Below are 20157 nucleotides of genomic sequence, written 5' to 3'. Positions count from 1 at the left end.
TCCAGACGGTCTTTTCCTATGAGGAACTGGTACACGTCCTCAGCGATCCCTTTCAGCAGATGGCCAACTTTATCCTCTTCTGACATCTGAGGGTCCAGGGCCTTGCCCAACTTAAGCACTTCCTCGATGTACGTAGTGCAAGTTTCGCCGGGGACTTGAGCTCGCTGCATTAGCGTTTGCTCTGCACGCTTCTTTTTAGCTGTCGGATCTCCGAAACACTTCTTAATTTCGTCTACGAACTTCTCCCAAGTTTTCAAGCTTTCTTCATGGTTTTCAAGCCACACAGACGCTGTTCCCTTGAGGAAGAAGGCGACGTTGTTAAGCTGGGCGGTGGCATTCCAGCCGTTGAACCGACTTGCTCGTTGGTAGAAGCTGAGCCATCCGTCTACGTCTTCTCCGTCTTTTCCAGCGAAGGTGCGTGGCTCGATGTAGGGCTGCCATGGAACGCTAGTAGAAGGTGGCGGATTGTCGCCGTGAGAAGCCATCTCTGGTGGCAGACCGGCAATTCGGCGACTTCGTCGAAGCTCCATGGACTACGCCTCAGCGGTCGGTTCGTTGTCGTTCTTCGGGGGTGCCGTTGTTTTACCCAGCACCGTCCACCAAAACTGTTACGATGGGGTGCGTTTATTTCAAGATGAATCGATGAAAAGGGGCAAAGGAGGGTTGCCGCGCCGACACCAAGCCGCTCCAAAGACAAGCGCACTTCGTTCTCCTCTTCTGTGCTTCCATAGCTTTTGCGTAACAATATTTAAACCATGCCGGTTACACGAATTCCGCGCTATTCCAATCAAGGCAGCATGCCGAAAAGAGTGCCGATGGATGAGCGGATAAATATAATTAAGCTCTGCTCACAAGATACCTCAACGGCAGATATGCCGCCTCACAGAAAAGTCTGCGAGTGCGGTCAACCAAATAATCCAAACAGCCCTCAACCTGCAAGCCAGCGAGGAAACAATTAGAAGGCGCATGCGAGAGGTTAGTCTTCGTGGATTTGTCGCGGCACAAAAGCCACAGCTCAAGGAGCGCCAAAAAACGTCGGCGCCTTGAGTTTGCCAGGGCATATGAGCGCTGGACCTCTGAAGAGTGAAAGGAAGTCATATTCTCAGATGAATCGCCATTTTCATCTAGATGGGATCAAGAGCGCCGCGTATGGAGACCTTACAACTGCACGTTTTTTTCCTTTTTTTCTGATCTTTTAAGCACAAATTCTTTGTACGCGCAAAGGGTATTTCATCTGGAAAGAGCAGTATTTCTTCCCTTAATTCCTTTCGTATCGATACGAGCCTGGGTATGTTTCCGAGATCTACAGCAGCGGCCGCTGTGCTGTCAACGTTTGGGAAGGCAATTAGCAAAGAGGGACTTGGTCCGCTAATCTGACTGTCCTCATCGTTCACAGCTGAAGCTTACTGCGAAATTTTGGACTACCACCTATTGTCATAAGCTCTGGACGTGCCGTTTAAAGATCGCTGCTATTTGTTCCAAAAAGACCTGAGCCCGGTGCACGCACACCGCCTGAACTGTGATCTTCGAGAACGTGGTGTTCGCGTTTTTGACTTGCCTGCCAAAGGTGCATACTTCAATGTTATGGAGAACGTGTGGGGCACGATGAAGGAAAGTTTGTCCAAGCTGAATCTGGGAGGTGCCAGTGCCGACGAGCTCTGGCTCGCTATAACGCGCGAGTGGAAGTGCCTTGGTGAGAGGAGGGACTTCGTAGATGCGCTGTACGAGTCAATAGTGAAGTTTGCTGCGATTGCTGCGCCATCTGTCGCAGCGCCGCCAACAATAATGAGACGGCCAAAGCGCGCGGGGGTATTCGTAGGCGCGGCGTCGATGGTGCTGTTCGGTCTTTTCTGGCATTGATACAATGTCATCCTTCAGCTCGACTAATTCGAATCGATCGACTGAAAGCGTACGGAAAAGGAAGAGTAACAAGTGCCAGTACTGCTGCGTAAAAAACTGCCACAGCCACGAAGGCCAGCCTGGCGTGAAATTGTACCAATTTCCTGGCCGCCCGTGGGAGCAAGAACGACGAAAAAGATGGATTGGTGCTGTTCGAAGAGTTAAGTAATTGTGAAAACAGCGTTTTCCTAGTGTCATTGTAACTATATGCTTTAAGGTCTAGCCAGGTCTAGCTGCTTGAGGTTCTGCAACTGTATTTGTGTGTTTAGCGTGGTTGGAAGTGTATGGAGCACGTTTTGCACAGCAAGCTTGCGTAGCGCGAAATCTTACGCGCGAATTTGCGCTTCAAATGCTCTTGTAGGCTGCATGCGAATCTTTGTTGATTTGCTTGCAGTCCGGTAATTAACTGTTAAATTGCGTTTTATTGCGATAGCAATTATATGGACACTTCAACCGGATTTCTGCCGTCGGCGTCGTCGTCGCCGTCGCCGTGAGGTTCCGTATAGATAAAATCTTCGCCGCGCGCCGTATGCCCCAGCGGAAGCGTGGGGGGGACGCGCGCTATCACGGAGAGCGAACGCACTCAATCTCCCACGCGCAAGCAAGGAAGCGGAAAGCCAGCGCCGGAGGGAGCAGGGGGGGGGGCACTTCTCTGCCAACAACCGCGCTCGTCGCTCGTCTGCACAGTCTCTTATCTCTCCCACGCGCAAGCCAATATGAATTGTAGTAAATAATTGTAGTAATTGAGCAATATGAATTGTAGTAAACATGAGCTGATTAAGTAAGCAGGTGTGCTGCGGCTTAAGTAGACCGACATGAAGAGAGACTGGATGACCACGAGAAGGCGCGTGTGAAACGGTGGTGTTGATGAGAAGCGCTTACCGTGGGCAGCGCGTGCGAATGGACACACCTGTAGTGCTGCACTGCCGATCTGGGCAGCATTGCATGTGTAGCGTGCGTTGGAAAATGTGGCCCGACTATTACTAACTGAATGAACAAGCGTGGTGTGAGCGCGCACAAACAAACATGAATAGATCACACTGAATGACTGCAGCCAACGACTGTCAAAACGCTAGCAGCGCAACGTACCTTCGGCGCGGGCGAAGGTACGTGCGGTCTATCAACGGAAACTGAGCGGCATAAAGGTCAGAGCCGTGTGGAGATAAGAGACGGTGCGGTCGAACGAACGACGAGCGCGGTTGTTGAAAGCGTAGAAGTGCGCCCCCCCCCCCCCATGCTCCCTCCGGCGCTGGCTTCCCGCTTCCTGGCTTGCGCGTGGGAGAGATAAGAGACTGTGCGGACGAGCGACGAGCGCGGTTGTTGGCAGAGAAGTGCCCCCCCCCCCCCCCCCCCCTGCTCCCTCCGGCGCTGGCTTTCCGCTTCCTTGCTTGCGCGTGGGAGATTGAGTGCGTTCGCTCTCCGTGATAGCGCGCGTCCCCCCCACGCTTCCGCTGGGGCATACGGCGCGCGGCGAAGATTTTATCTATACGGAACCTCACGGCGACGGCGACGGCGACGACGACGCCGACGGCAGAAATCCGGTTGAAGTGTCCATATAATTGCTATCGCAATAAAATGCATACATGTTCTCCCTACCTGCAAGGAAACGTCGTACACTTGTTTCCCTTGCTGAGAGTGACCGACGGTAGAGCACTGCACGGGCCGATTTTTTCAGCCCGGGCCCGGCCCGGGCCTGTTTTTACGTTGGGCGGCCCGCCCAAGCCCGATCAAAACTTTTAAGGCAAGATCCGATAATCTTCGTTACCCGCCCGGCCCGCCACCTCTTTACCTTAGGCCCGAGCCCGGCCCGAGCCCGACTCGAAACCGGCCCGAACCCGGCCCGAGACCGAAAAATAATGTTTTTCAGAGTTGAGACGCCCGAGAATAACTCGCTGCACGTTACATGCACACCACCAGAAAGCCCGAGCCCGGCCCGGGCCCGCGTAAAAAAACCCGAGCCCGGCCCGGGCCCGGGTCAAAAAGCACAGGCCGTGCCCGAGCCCGACCCGAGCCCGTGAAAAAACTGTTCTAGCTGGCCCGGCCCGGCCCACGGGCCGGGCCGGGCCCGGGCTTTCGGGTAAGCCCGAGCCCGTGCAGTGCTCTAACCGACGGTGCCCTCAAGTCGGCGCTGTCGGTCTCCTTCACGTCGTAAACGTGGCCCGCCACATACAGCTTGTGTCCTTTGTCGACTATAGGCGCACGAAAGTAATTTTCAATACAGCTTATCGGCTTAAAGCCGCAAAACAACACACGCGACATTTTGAACGTCACGTGTGCGTTCAAACACGTTCAGTCGCCGCCGCGGGGCTCGGAGCGGCCTTCTCAGTGTTTCACATTCCTACCACCATTGGCGCTGCACGGCGTTTTGCCGTGCAGCGCCGTGAATTGGATGCAAAGAATGGAAACGAAAAGGACAATGGAGATTTACAAGAATGAGAAGAAAGAAATTAGAAGGGAAAATCTGTACGATAACACAAAGGGCAGTGCCTTGCTATTTGAGGCTCGAGCCGGTTGGCTAAGGACGAAAACATATCGGAACAAATATTCGGAACTAGATGAGACATGTGTATGCTGCAATAGAGATCCAGAGACCACTCAGCACATCCTAATGGAATGCGACGAGATCCGCCCAGCGAGAACCGTAGGTAACGTGCAACTCCCAGAAGCGCTTGGGTTTAAAGTGGAAGGAAACATAAACAGATCAGCCGTAGAGATCAGCAAGAGACGATTAGAGTACTGGTGGAAAAAAAGCAGGGAAAAGATGGATACGACCTGATCTCTTAAAATCATAGGCAGCGGCACAAGGTAAATTTTTGAAAAAGAAAAATAATAATGAGAGGTATACAAAAATGCTATATAAAGAACATGTATAGTATACCTGATTAAATCAAGCAGGCTAGGTGACTATTTGTCGCCGCCCCGTTTCAAAGGGGATGCCAATAAATCATCATCATCATCATCACCGTATTCGGTTGTAGCGCCCTCTGTTCACTCTACGGAGCCTATTCCACGCCGGCTACAAGCTGCTCTCCGCGTGGATGGCGCATTCGCGAGTTATTGATAGCGGACCATGCCAACCGCTTTAGACGAAACGCAGTTACATTTCCATTCTTTTTGTTTTCTGTGGGAAAAATAAACCCAGTGTTCTTCCTGTCATTTAGATTTACTACGTTTTCCATACTATTTTTTTGCGTTCAGCTCACACAGCCTACCCTTGATTATCATAGTATATTACCTCTGAGCAAAAGGAAATGAGTATTTAGGCCAACAAACGCTGACACTTCATCAAAATGTAAGAATACTCGCTACCAATGGTCCACATCCCGTGATTGATTGGCGCGAACCACGTATCGAGGTGCGCAAATAAATGACTGGAGTCGTGAAGAGTTTATTAGAGTGTCCTTTGCATGAACTCACTTCCTGTGCGTGAAATTGGCCTTGATTTCATTTTGTATATGGTTGCCACTATCGCAGACACACCTGTTACGGGAGCGGTCATGTAATAGTCGAAATTATCCTCGTATTACAAAACTAGTAGCAACACGAATTGGGAGATAATTTAACAAGAACAAATACTTCGCAGGACAGACTGCCATGGCTGAAAACAAGGTAGCGATGCCGTTGTAGCCAAGCCGCCTCACTCACACGTAATCACGCAAAGTATTGCTATCTCCAAGACGAGATGCAAATCATGGCGAAAATACGCTGCAAGGAATCCACAAGCGTTTATTTATAGATAACGGCGCAAGCTGTGCTACAGACCACCTACAGACATTCATCCGCCCAGCCCCATTGCGCCAAGCTAAAGGGCACCTAGCGCTTCCCTTTTGGAGCAAAACAATGCCAATCTAGATGCACTAGGGAACGAAACTTGCTCGCTAGGGAGACCGCGCATGCGCAGACCTTGCCTGTGTAGATCTTGCCCGCGCATGCGCAGATCTTGTCTGGGAGCACCTGTACGTCGTGGCGGCAACTGTGGCGACACTAATAAAATAAAGATGTTGATGCAACTCAATATTATGATCATTTTAATGGCATTCCTTTTGTACCTGGCGGTCACAAACAGTGACCTATAGCCTGTATAAGGTAATTAGGTTTTACATGTATTGCAGTCTTCCATTCTGCATATCCCAACTTTATAAACTTTCGCTTCAATAAATATTTATCTATGAATTGTCAAGTTACCTATGCTTGTAACGAGTCCAGCTCCATATCCACCGTGCTTTTCAGGCAGTGGCTCACAATGCGCGCCTGCTTTAACGCGGACAAGACCCAGCAGCCACAGGACTACAACGCATACACGCAGCACAAGAGTGACCTGTGTTTGCTGGACCTCTACAAGTCGTTTCTGAAGTCAGCGCCTCAACTTGTGCTTCAGACGTACATTCTGTACGACACTAAAGACTGGAGAGTTCGGACAGGTTTGCATTTGTATTGCACTTTCGCGTAAAAGGGATGTTTAAAACTAACAGCAGACATATGCATAATGTTGTCTTGTGCCTTCCCGAAACCGCGTAATGTTTATTTTTCTTTACGTGATAGAGTACGCAATTGCATACAAAATCAGGCACACAATTCTTTCGCGATTCAAATCACCCGCCGTGTTATCAATTGAAATCATCCGCGGCGCCGGTGGGAGACGAACCAAGTTGTTTCGTACCCATTCATTTACGTTTAATTTATCATGTCTACACTTCAATTACAAATACAAATACCTTCGCCTATGCCTTCCTTGGTTGGCTTCTTTATCTGTTGGCTTCATATGGTTGTGAATAACCAGAATCCTGCCCCACAGTTACACTTTCTCGTTTTCATTCCGGAGCTAATGATGTTACTTACACACGTATATCATCTCAGTCTACACTCCCAGAAGTTTTAATTGTAATTGTTTGTTTGTTTCTATATTTGCCTAATAGTTTTGTACATTTCTTGATATGTACTAACCACTGCAATTCTTTATTGTGCACGAGAGTCAATCTACACCCGTGTTTTTTTTTTATTTTTTTTTTTTTTGCTCTCCGCCCGAACTTGTGCGTAGAGTCGACCCCGCGACCTTTATTTCTATTGGCATCCCCTTCGAAACGGGTTGGGGACAATTACTCAACTACCTTATTGAGGTAACGAGGTATTCTATATACATGCCTAGCACTAAAGCATGTCCCTATCTTGCCTTGATATTTTTTCTCCTCATAAAGGCCTATATATATAGCTACTATTATGCGGTTACCTGTGCCTGTAATGACCCCGGTTCTACAAATCTCGTCCCAGCTTTATTATACCAATACTATGAACATATCTTCCTACCAACCAGTGAGACACCTACGTGTCTCACTGGTTGGTGCTTCGTGATGTACCAACAAGTCCGAATATCAACATCCAGAGTAGTTGACGTGAGACACCAACGTGTCTTTCTGGTTCAATGCCTTCGCATTCCATTAGGGTGTCTCCAGGTTTTATGCTGCAGCAGATAGATGCGTCATCCTGTTGCTAATATTGGCTGAGGTATGGTTGCGCCTTTAGGCAACCTGCTCGGGCCTGAAAAACCAAAACACTACTCTTTATATTATCGTTTATATTTCCGATTAAGTCTTATGCATTTCCGATTAAGTCTTATGCAACGCTTGACCCTTGCCATACTTTCCATGCTTTGAAGCCATTCGCAAAGAGGACAATGTCGGTGGCACTGCTGATAGCAGGGAACTCTTTCAATTAAAAACACGGCACCGAACAGCTAGAAGCTTGGTAGTGAAGTCAAAGCAGCTAGGCCTAGTGTTGTACCGGTGGCTCAGCTGCCAGCAGATCGACATACGAGAGCAGCTGGTTGGACACTGCGAGATAATCAAAATGGTGCCAATGGTGATGGCTCACCAGTCGGAGCCTGTCTTACTCCTTTTTTTTTTCAAACCTGACACGGAGAGCTAACATTCCAATGGCACTAAAGCATTGGCTTATGGCTTTGGCTAAAGATGGCGTGCGGTGCCTACATATACATACATGCAATTCAAGCGTATGTAGGCTCCACCTAGGTGCATACGTAAGCTATAGCCTTTGAGATTGCCAGATTGCACATCTCCCAATCTCGGAGGTCATGGAGAACGATATGGGAGCACTGCTCTAGGCTCGTGCCCAGCTTTTATCATGACACTGCACGTATGCGCCACAGTAGTCACTGCGTCAGTGTGAGTGCACAGCGCGCGATATCAGGACTTTAGGCCTGTTCAGCTTTGGCAGCTTTGGCGAGTGTCTCGCTTTCGTCGTTGCGCTGCGCGCATGTGCCACGGTAATCATAGCACCAGTGCAGGTTATTCTATGGTACGGGTGCGCAGCGTGCAATATCGAGACTTTATACTTTAGTCCTGTTCAGTTTTGGCAGCTTTGGCGAGTGTCTGGCATGCAGCATGTGACTTCCGTTAAGGAGAACCCCCGAAGGTGACTTTGGCTCGTTCGCGTTGGCTGTCGCACCTTCTCCTACGAACACCAAGATCATAGGTGCAGTGGTGGGGCGTTATGCTGAATAACTACCAACAGATGAAAAACCTTGGAAGACGAATGTCAGCGATTAAGTCGTTCTTTGCATGCGGTTCAGTGTCTCTATCTTTTTATGACTCCTGGCTGTACTTGGTTGCCAACTTTAGAGACCTCCTCCTTTATTTTGTGTCCACGCTTTTGAGATATAAATATTTGCGAATTCGAGCCGCTCGTCTATCTTGATGCTTTCTTTCAGAGTCTTTCTCCAAAACTAATTTTACTATGTGCTTCTCTTACTTCAAAAGCCATATACATATGACCCTCTACTGCCTCATGCCTGCTTTTACCTTGGGCCCGCGCTGGCAATCGGCCCACCGACCATTGGTTAAATTCCTACCGCGACAAGATCTCTGATTTTAAGCACAGAATCACATTTTCTCCACCCCACAGATATTTTAACGAAAAAGTGCTGGTTTCATTATTGATGCATTCCGCTTCTCCTTCGCCTTCAGATTATTTTTGTGGATTTTTCGCGTATATCTTTGCTTCGTCTACACATACATCCATATATTTATATTGCTCTACCATGTGCATGAGTTTATTGTCGGACTGATACGACGTCATTAGTAGTCTCTACAATTAAAATTATAATTCTTGAGTTCACTCATAGGGGTTGTATGGCCGCGCTTGGCCGACAGCTGAAGCGGTGCAGGGCAGAGCACTGCACGGGTTTGGGCCGGGCCGTGTAGGGCAGTTTTTTCACGGGCTCGGGCCGGGCTCGGGCACGCCATGTGCTTTTTGATCCGGTTCCGGGCCGGGCTCTGGTATTTTGACGCGGGCCCAGGCCGGGCTAAGACTTTCTGGTGGTGTGCATGTAACGCACTGCGAGTTATCTTCGCGCGTCTCGACTCTGAAAAACATGTTGCCCTGGCGCAGCTGGAAGTTAGCAGAGCTACTCCTGTGCACTTCCCTTTTCTTGTTCTGTCGTATTTTGCGCTATTTGAACAGACTGTAAAAGTCCAGAAACACCGAAGTCGCCTCAAACCGAACGATTCCATTGTATTCCTTACCCAAATCAATCTAATTAATGCGTTCACGTGGTGCAAGCTCGTTCGAGACTTGCTGATTCTTCAAAAGCGAATCGGTAAAACGATGACTGGTAAGATAAGATAATTCGTCACGCCGCTGAAATATGGCACTGCGTCCATCTATGATTGCACGCATGTTCTCATCCGGCCGCCTAGCTGCAGCGCATTACGCTGCACCATGGAGGAACCAGAAGCTTTCTTTCTCCATTTACTCCATCCATGCGCTGCGCTCACGACCAGTCGTCACGCAGCGCATGGCTTCTGCTAGTGTGTACTAGAATACGGTTGAGTGGGACGAGCGGCTCGGGCGGCGCATACTTTGCAGTGAGGCGCCGGACGTGGAAAAATACTGTGGCGGCGCTGCTATAGAAGTGGATTGTGCCGCACCAAGGTTGTGCCGTTGGAAACTGCCGGCGATACTGGTGGGCAGGGTCATTCGCACTACTTCGGGCACTGGTATTTGCGTTCAGACGGTTCAAATGGTGCTCATAATTGCACAAGACATGCATTTATGCCTTAAGAATAAATTGCTTTCATTTTCTTCTTTATTTTTTTAATGCCGATCGGTGATCATTTTCGATGTTTAAAAAAGATGCTCTAATGCGAAGCTTTCTCCCATGCAAACTGAATCAAAGTCTGAGGCCAACGACCACGCAACGAACCTCAAAAATGCTGAGCGACCCGATACAATGCATATGTGTTTGGTTGCCTGTTTAGCATTGTATTTTTTGAACGTTGAAGTACTTGAAGACACATTTGGTTAAGTTGCATAGCATTTATTTTAGATGACGTAGCCGTTGATTACATGCACACTGTCACACTTTCGCGGACGACTTTACACTTGCACAGTATTTCCTTGTGATCGCTGTAGTAGACAGTCAGAGGCTCTGCCGTTGCGAGCACACGGGATCGGCCTTACGGGCACGATCACACTCGCGCTTACGTTTCGCGTACGGCAGCCTCTTCTGCCGTGCCCTGCACCCGTGGCGTACTCATGGTGACGGCGGGAATGCATTGCGTGACGCTCGTAATGTCATGCAGATATATACAGCTCGTCTGGGTAGCGTGGCGTTGCAGTTCCCATTGTTCTTATCGGTACAGCTGCGAGTGCAAACTGTAGTGTTCTACGATACGTATGTCGTGTGCCGTTGTTCTATTGTGTGCGCCGATGCGCAGATAGTTCTATTGTGTAAGTTTGTTTTCCTGCAGTGCGTTTTCGGTGCTCACGGACAAATCATTGAGACATACAAAGCCTCGCTTTAAAAATGAAACAAACTTGAAGTTATCCCTGTCAAAATTGACAAAATACCGTAAACGTAAGGAACACGATCACGTTGAAACCGACGAAAAGCGCGTTAACATAATCCAATGGTCAAAGTAAACTGTGCTGAAAGATTGATGTACATGAGTGAAACAAGGTACGTGGGATCACCAAATGGACCTATCTGGTTTATACAATAAGTACAGAAACTAATTGCACATGTTGCTTCTAAAGCAAGGTAACACTAACAATCACGGTAGACAGCAAATTGCGGAATAGCGCAGAACAATTGTGGCACAGCATAGCAAAGCCGTCTTTTTTGGCTACGTTGCATCAATAAAAATAACTAAATAGTGCGTCATAACTCAAGTGAATCAATTATCGGCAATACCTTTTCGAGCTTGTTTTTTTATGTGTGTAAGAAATGCACTTGGCGGCACATTGTTACTGCATGCTGTCACATAGTATCTGTGCGTTTTCTGTCCTTATCTGGTATACAAACGTGATATGCAATACCTTTGTTTCAGTCTAAGAGATAGCGATGGGTATATACAGCATTGTGTTGCTCAGACCAAAAATATTTTGATGATATTGCTTCGGTCAAGAGTGAAATAAAGTAGAGCCTAATCAGCGCTTTTCAACAGGGAACGGCACGGATGAAACTTTCAAGTTTATGGGCTAAAAGTTCTCAGCGTTTATCACTTTAATGTGGGTGTCTGTGGTGGTGATTAGGATGCCGAGTGGTTTGAAGGAAGTGAGAAAATACGCGTAACTCTTGCAGTTATGTTTGTTTCAGAAGAGTACAACATAGAAAATTTCTTGGCATGCAGTCGGCACTACCATTTACTCCCTGATCCTGTTAGTATCGTGCATGGCGGCCTACGACATTGACCAGAGACGTCGACGTCCAGACAGGGAGCCAATTTCCTGGTGGGGCGTCATTTTTCACGTGGTATGGAGGCTTGGAATAGTAACGTCGCGCATCGGTGCTATGGTACTGATGGCGGTGGTGGACGATCTCTGGGCATTCGGATACTTTGGTAAGTGCCCTAACATTCCCATAGTGAGTACGTATGCACATAAGTGCCGAGAACGTCGAGCTTCGCGCCCCATTTCAATTTCAGTGTCGATGTTTGAGGCCACGAACACAAGACTAAAGCAGTCCTGTATTTTTTTGTCCCACAGACTCTGAGTGTGTAAGGGAACTCTGGTGAGAAAAAAAATCATTATCTGAACAGTAGTAATGAGCTACATAGAAAACTCAAGTTATCAGTGTCACTGAACCCATGCGGCCTTTATTTTTGCCTTGAAAACGGTGCACGTAAGCAGTCAGGGGGATGAAACACCGAATGAATCAGTATGTAGGTATTACAGTTCAAAAGTAGCCGAAAACAAGCTATCCAAAACTTGCTGCAAGAGGTTTCGCAGACAGGCGGGGGCCCCGGTAGATGCACTCTGGGCTGCCTCGAGGAGCCGGGGAGACCGAGTGCATAGAGGTACCCTAATCGGTCTATCAATTGAAATGTTAATACATGATTAGGAAACATTGAACCGATACCCACAAAACTTAGTGACCGGTTCGATACAATGACTGTCAATGGAGTACAAACTGTTATTGGTAGTAAAGAAAACAATTTCTCTACCTAAGAACTAATGCGTAAACACTGATTTGTCCAACACGAATTCGAATATAATAATTGGGGAAAAAAGCCTAAAGTAAAGACTAAGCACTAATTCTAAGATAAAGAAAAGCATAACAAGAAAACATGAAAATGTTGGTGGCAGATTGGGCAAGTTGGTACATCATGATCTTGTCTTACCTTTAGCACAACTCAGATTGAGTGTAAACGAAAAGAGAAGACAAGCAAGATAAGATGAAAGGATGAACGCTAACTTCCAATTGGTTCATTGATGGGAAAGCATAAAATTGCCCATTGAGCGAAAAAGTCGGCGTCCGTAGCAGCGAAACGGCACCTAAATACCCGTTGGCTGCTACGCCACGTCACGTGCATGCCTCGGCGGAACAGAGCGAGCGAAAGGGGCACCTGCTGGCGCGCTAGCGCGCCATGTGTTGCGTGGCGGGAAAGGGCATTGCTGCGACGCCACGTCACCCCCGCTCTCACTCTGTAGCACGTGTTATTCGCGCGTTCCTTGACGGCGGAAGCCATCACCTGCGTTCTAACGTAGCCTCGGTAATCGCTATCATGAAATTAATGTATGAAAAAGCAGAATAAGTTCCCAAGGAAGAACGTTCGTTTGTTTCAAACCTACAACCCTACGGTCAGAAGCCGAGTGTCTTTAGACCATTGGGCTAAGCCGGCGCCTCCTAGATAGCAGGCCTGTGCACTCGGCTTCATGACATCATGCTACTTGAACCGAAATTCCCATTGCCAGCCCGGTGCGAGGAAAACGGTCATGTCAAAATCACCGCGTCTTGCTTGGTAGCATCCCCATTAGATTGTATGGCAGTCGGGCAAGGTCACGAATCAGAGTGCACCAATCTTGTGCTATCTAGGAGGTCTTGGCCAAGTGTCTCAACGCGCTCGTTTGCTCGCGAGGAGTTCGCAATTCGAAGGGCCACTAAGCGGCGTTCAATTGGACGTGCGTTCAAGTGCTTACTTGTCGGATTTTCTTTTTGACACCTGCGAGTCAATTTTTTTACACTCGACCTAAGTTACGCTAAAAAGAAGACATGACCAAGATAACGCTTCAGTAAATATTAAGTGCTGCTTACATTTTGTGTCGAAGTTTTCGCAAGTTTTACTTCGAAGGTTCTGTGAATTCGCACCTTAGCACAGGGCAAGGAGGCATAAAAAATTCTGGAGTGGCGGCGCCCGCTATTGTTTGCCAGCAGGCGTGAAGCCAGCGCTTACCCTGACTTTAATTCTTAGACAGTGCCGTGCAGGCTGTGTCCGCGCGCACCTTAAGTGCTTTTGTTGTGGGAATGTAAACGCTAGGGAATTGTAAAATAAAAGGTTGTTGTTTCTAGCTAAAATAATATATTTGCCTGAGTGTTGATATCAAGAACTCAAAAAAAGTCGCAGGCCTGCGCGGCACACGCAGCCCAGTCACAGCGTAAGCTGGAGAAGTCGCTCAACAGTAGCTCCAATTTAGGCACCACGCACAACAAGGTTTTCACGGCGAGGACTTCTCACCTCGTTTTCACGAGAACAATATCAACTGTCCACCCGGCGTCGACGGCGAGCTGCAGGTGGTACTTCTCTCTACTGTAATGAAGCAGAGGCTGCCCCTGTGTATGTGCCGACTGAAGAGGAAGACGAAGTATCGTGCCGTGATCGCGAGTGATCCCCGTGCTAGGAAAAGCCCTTGCAGTGCCCACCTTTACGTAGCGTTCTTGCTACGTTATCGACGACAATAAACCCCGTCGAAACAGTGTGCTGACCCCGCTGATGCGTGGTTGCAGCCGCGCACGTAGCTCTACGATTCGCGTTTTCAGCAGCGGTTCGTACCTTGCGAGGAGGCGCCATAACGTGTACCGAAGATGTATCCAGAATACGTGGCACACATCTCGCATTTTCCCGCTGCCTGATAATAAGCGCTTGCGTGGCTCAGTGGTAGAGAACCTGACTCCCACGCACCCCGCCCGGGTTCAATCCCGGCGAAAACTGAGTACCTTATTTTCATTTCCAGCGATAGCAGTTACGGACACCGGCGGCGGAGGCGGCGGCGGACACCATCGCCATCCGAAACGGCTATTGGAATGAGCTTAAACAGCTTACACTGTAAAATGTGCCACGTCGTTCAGGTTTTTGCCTAAAGCCGGTGAAACAAAGATATTGTTATGAAGAGTTGCGAAGAAATGGTTTTGTTTACAGGAGATGAACGATGATCGGAGCGTGATCGTAGTGCAGTCCGGCTTCTCAAGCTCTTCGTTCTCTTCGTCTTTCTTCTCTCCTTTTGTACCTGCCTTTCGTATCCGTTACATTTCCCCGCAAGCAGACGAAACCCGTGGGGCAAGTCACGATGGACAAGCAGCGTAGAAAGGCTTCAGGTGAGCAATATGAGTCAGCTGAGTTCTGCTTGATTGCCGACAATTGCACAGGAGGCGAGCTATTACGTGAGTTCGCTGAGGCGGTCCACAACTACAAATGGGCCTGAATATTGTGACAAGAGCTTTTGGCACAATCCACGCTTGCGTTGCGGTGTCCAAAGAAGGACCAAGTCACCTTTTTCGAACGATACTTGTACGTGACGGTCGTCGTATCGCTCTTTCGAACGACCTTGCGAGGCCAGAGTACGAAGACGAGCTATTCGACGAGCTTATTCGGCGAGACACAAAGTCTTCGATACAGAATCGTCATTGTGCAAAACGAAGGCTAAGAAAGTGTCCAGAGGGCTTCGCGGTAACCTTGCATACAGGAGATAAAATGGGCTTAAGTTCGTGGTTTCGTGTTTCGCCGTATTGTATGCGTAAGTGATGAAGGGTAGCACGTCGTCCCAGTTCTTATGATTGGAGGAGACGTACATGGCAAGCATGTTGGTCAGCGTTCTGTTTGTCCTTTCAACGAGGCCATTGGTCTGTGGATGATACGGCGCGGAATGACGGAACTGTGAAGTGCACAAACGAAGTAACTCTTCAATGGCATCAGCAGTGAACTGGCGACCACGTTCGCTGATGATGACACGTGGTGGGCCATGACGAAGGACCACGGAACGCAGCAGGAAGACTGCCATGCAAGCAGCGGTGGATGAGGGTATGGCTGCCGTTTTTGCATACCGGGTAAGATGGTCTACGCAGACAATTATCCAACGGTTCTTGTTGTTGAATAACGGGAATGGACCCAAAAGGTCAATGCCTACTTGCTCGAACGGTGTACTAGGCGGTGTCAATGGCCAAAGGGGACCCGGGTCTGCGGTGGTCGGTCGCTTGTGACGTTGGCACGTTTCAAAACTAGCGACATAGCGCTTGGTTGTTTCGTACATCTTGGGCCAGTAAAAGCGCTCCTGCGTGCGGTGTAGCGTTCGTACGAAGCCGAAATGTACGGATGTCGCATCGTCATGCTTGGCGCGTAGAACGTCTGAGCGGAGACTCTCGGGGACAACAAGCAGAAAATGCGCTCCATTCTCGGAGTAATTAGTTTTGTAGAGCAACTCATCGCGGACAGTAAAGCGACCGCTGCCTTGAGAAGTACGGGCGGCAACAAAAAGCGGATCGAGGGTAAGATCATTCCGTTGTTCTCGCTGAAAGTCTGCCGCGTCAGGAAACGTACAAGTAACAGCAGCGAGAAAGTCGTCAAAATTCTCAGCATCGCAGTCGGTAGTTGCAAGAGGAATCCGAGAGAGGCAGTCTGCGTCAGCATGATGGCGGCCACTCTTGTACGATACCACAAAGTCGTATTCCTGGAGGCGCAGCGCCCAACGTGCGAGGCGACCAGAGGGATCACGCAAACCGATCAGCCAGAATAAAGAATGATGGTCGGTGATAATCTTGAATGGTCTACCGTAAAAATAACACCGAAACTTCTGTACAACGAAAACAGTTGCCAGGCATTCTTGTTCCGTAACCATATAATTGCGTTCAGATTTGCTGAGGCAACGGCTGGCATATGCGACAACATGTTCTGCGCCACTGTGACGTCGTACAAGCACCGCTCCTATCCTGATTGCCACTAGCATCAGTGTGAACTTCAGTCAGGCAAGATGGATCGAAGTGACGCAAGTGCGGTGCTGACGTTAGTATAAACTTCAACTGAGAGAATGAAGCGTCACAATCTGGTGTCCAATTGAAGGCCGCATCATGTCGCAAAATACTTGTCAATGGGCAAACGATGTCGGCAAACCGGGGAACAAAACGACGGAAATACGAACATAGGCCAATGAATGAGCGAAGTTCTTGTGCTGACTGCGGTGGCTTGAAGGAGCTCACTGCTTCAATCTTACGAGGATCGGGTCTGACGCCATCCTTGTCGACTAAGTGTCCCAGGACCAGTGTTTGGCGTTCTCCAAACCGCGACATTTTTTTCAGCTTAGAACCAGTCCAGCTTTTTCGATGCGGTTGAGAACAAGGCTGAGGCGTTCGTTATGTTCTTCAAACGTGCGGCCAAAGATTACAACATCATCGAGGTAACACATGCATATCTCCCACTTTAGAACACGTAGTACTGTGTCCATGAATCATTTCGAAGGTTGCAGGAGCATTGCAAAGGCCAAAAGGTATAACATTAAATTCGAATAGGCCATCTGGAGTCACGAAAGCGGTCTTTTCCTTGTCGGCAGGGTCCATTAGTATTTGCCAATACCCCGATCGCAAATCAAGTGTTGAAAAGCACGAAGCAGCAGTGTAAGCAATCAATGACGTCATTGATTCAAGGTAGCGGATAGACATCCTTCTTTGTCACTGCGTTTGGACGTCTGTAATCAACGCAGAATCTCCAGGAGCCATCTTTTTTTCGGACCAGGATTACTGGAGCTGCCCATGGGACTAGGCGACTCTTGAACGACACCTTTGTTCATCATCTCCTTGACTTGCTCTGCAATAACTTTGCGCTCGGAGGATGACACTCGGTAGGGATTTTGGCGTATGGGGTGTGCTGAGCCAGTATCTATTCGCTGACGAGCGCGGGACGACGGTACATGAAGGGGTGCATCTCCATGCGTGAAGTCGAATGCAGCCTCATGCCTGGCAAGGACCTGCACCAGTGCTTGCCGTTCCGTTGTGGAGAGAGCCTTGCTGATCATGCAAAGTATTAGCTCTTCAGAATGGCGATTATCGCAAGGAGAGCAAGCTGTAGAGATGTCCGCAGTTAGTGCCGCTATTAAGCTACATGCGGCTTCATCGAATAGAGCGATTTTCATACCGCGAGGGAGGACAACCGGCGTGGATGAACAGTTCAGCGCCCACAATGTGGCGACTCCTTTTGTCATGCACACCACACAGCAGGGTACAAGTATACTTTTTTAGCACAGTTTATGTGGGAGGCTTAACTACAAAGTCAACACAATCACCGTCAACAGTAGTTGCAAAAACACGAACGGGCGTCAGGCACCACGATGGTGCAATCATTTCATCAAGAAGACTGAGTGTGTCTGTGTCCCTGTCTTCGCCACGTGAGCTTTGCTCGGGATGTGCTGATATAAATAACTTGTTCAACGATATTTCGCCACAACCACAGTCCACGGAAGCACCGCATTGTTTGAGAAAATCGATACCAAGAATAACATCGTGCGAACAAGGAGAAAGAACAAGGAATTCCGACACAAACAATTTCCCAGCCAACAAAATACTCACAGCAGAAAAACCAAGGGGATGAAGCCACTCGCCACCTACTCCACGAAAGGTAATACCGTCGTTCCAAGAAAACATAACTTTGGGATTAGACGGTTTTTGAAAGCGAGGCTCATCACAGACACAGATGCCCCAGTATCAACTAACGCAGTGGTTGGTATTCCGTCAATCAACACATTCACTTTGTTTTGTGCATCACAACAGGCCGAGATATTTCTTGCAAAGGACTGTCCGGCGACCTCACCTCCATTGGCCGCGGATGCTAGTTTCCCGGCGGTGGTGAGGAAGAACTGCGCCGAGGGGACGGAGAGCGACGGGGACGGTTATTTGGTGCCGTCAAACTGCGCTCAGATGCTGGCGAATCGCTGCGTCTGGTCGCGTGCGAGAAGCGGTCCATTGGAAGCAAATCGGTCGTCCGCAAGTCATATGAAGTACGGGTTCCGGGTGGCGAGACATCGGTGGTGTCCTTCGTGATTGACGGCCTTGGCGACAATACCGAGCTATATGGCATGTGGAATCGCAGTTGTAGCACACGGGAGGATCACGGTTGACAGCATCTTCCTCGAAGCGAATGCTAGTGTGCTGCGGGCGGCGAGAAAGTTCGTTGTCATGTGGATAATGTGTCTCTGCTGCTCGCTGAAATCCGTTATATTGGGTGTAAGCCACGTCGTGGTAGTAGGGTCGGTGCTGTTCTTGGCGCGGCCTCACAGAAGTCACAGGGCCTCGGAGGTAAAAACTCGGCTGTTCTCGTTGTGGCTGAGCGTAATAAGTAGGGCTTCTGTCGTAGAGACGTGGCTGCTGTCGGGGCGCGAGTTCATAATCCTCAATGCCCCTCGCCGCAGGATACGGGGAGAAGGACGCCACGTTTGGCTCGAAATCTGGTGGTAAGCGGAAGCTATGAGTGCCTGGGTGTGTCACTTGCGCGTGCAGGCTGAGTTCTTCCCGGACTATTTGTCGGATCGTTGATACAAGATCGAGGGGCTGGTTGCTCTCTATGCTTGCAACTGTCGTCACATTTGCTAGCCTGGCAAACTTCGGCGTGATGCGCCTCGTCTTCAGTTGCTCGAAAGTGCGACAGTGCCGAATGATGTCAGCGACGGAAGCCAGGGTGTCTTGCGATGAGGAAACTGTAAACAGCCTCAGCAATTCCTTTTAGGATGTGCCCGACTTTGTCTTCCTCAGACATTCCAGAATCTACCATCCTACTCGGTTTTATTATTGCCTCAATGTAGGTCGTGCAGGTTCCACCTGGCACTTGCGCGTGTTGCAGTAGCGCCTGTTCTGCCCTTTTTTTTTTCGTCGCGGAGTAGCCGAATCGCTCTTTGATCTCTGAAACAAATCTGCCCCATGTTGTTAACGTTTCCTCGTGATTGTCGAACCACACCAACGCAGTATCCGTTAGAAAGAACACGGACCTTCGAAAGCTGAGAAGCGCTGTTCCACTTGCTGGCGGCACTCACCCGGTGATAATGGATGAGCCATTCCTCGACGCTTTCGTCCGGTCTTCCGGCGAAGGGACGGGCATCTCTCAGTTGCTGAACGGAACTGGCCGGCGCAGCAGTTGGAATAGGCCGTTGTTCGTCTGCGTCATAGGACATATTCAACTCCGGTGTATTCGGTGGGAGACCGGCAAGGCGACGGCTCCGTCGTAGAACTTGTGGTTCAGCCTCTGTCTTCGGGTGTCGATTACCCAGCACCTTCCACCACAACTGTTACGAAGAGTTGTAAAAAAATGGTTTTATTTACAGGAGATGAACGATAATCGGAGCGTGATCGTAGTGCAGTCCGGCCTCTCAAGCTCTTTGTTCTCTTCATCTTCTCTCCTTTTGTACCCGCCTTTCGTATCCGTTACAATATGTATTCAACGGGGCCTGTGCAGCGAAATTAGCTATTTTAAACATGAAAGAGGCGAAAAGAAGTAGTTTCCTATATTCCACTATTCCCTGACGTCTCTTCGTACCCTGAGTAAGGTGGCGGCGGCCTGGCTTCACTTTCGGAGCAGCATCGCCGTTCCTGAAATTTTTGAAGCCTCCTTAGCACAGGAGCATTTATTTGTTCGTTCACCTTGTGCACTTAGGGACACAGGAAGAGTGAGATTTCTGCTGCTTGTGTTGTTGATTGTCTTGTGTTTTGCGATGCGAAGGTGACTATGGTATGAGGTAGAAGTCACTGAGTAGTTAATATCTGGCTCACTA

At 49.0% G+C, this 20157-nt stretch overlaps 1 protein-coding gene across 2 annotated transcripts in view; it reads left to right on the top strand.

The window, feature by feature from the left end:
* The window catches only part of LOC119466238 (XK-related protein 7-like), a 169618-nt gene that overhangs the window by 43533 nt on the left and 105928 nt on the right, over positions 1-20157 (top strand). For both annotated transcript variants that reach the window (XM_049656837.1, XM_037726718.2), the window contains exons 3-4: positions 6130-6320; positions 11547-11756. In XM_049656837.1, the coding sequence (XP_049512794.1) occupies positions 6130-6320; positions 11547-11756 (401 nt within the window). The remainder of the gene's footprint in view (positions 1-6129; positions 6321-11546; positions 11757-20157) is intronic.

The sequence above is a fragment of the Dermacentor silvarum genome, chromosome 10 (genome assembly GCF_013339745.2).
Source record: "Dermacentor silvarum isolate Dsil-2018 chromosome 10, BIME_Dsil_1.4, whole genome shotgun sequence".
Classification (NCBI taxonomy): Eukaryota; Metazoa; Arthropoda; class Arachnida; order Ixodida; family Ixodidae; genus Dermacentor; species Dermacentor silvarum.
This window is presented reverse-complemented; position numbering and strand designations above follow the sequence as displayed.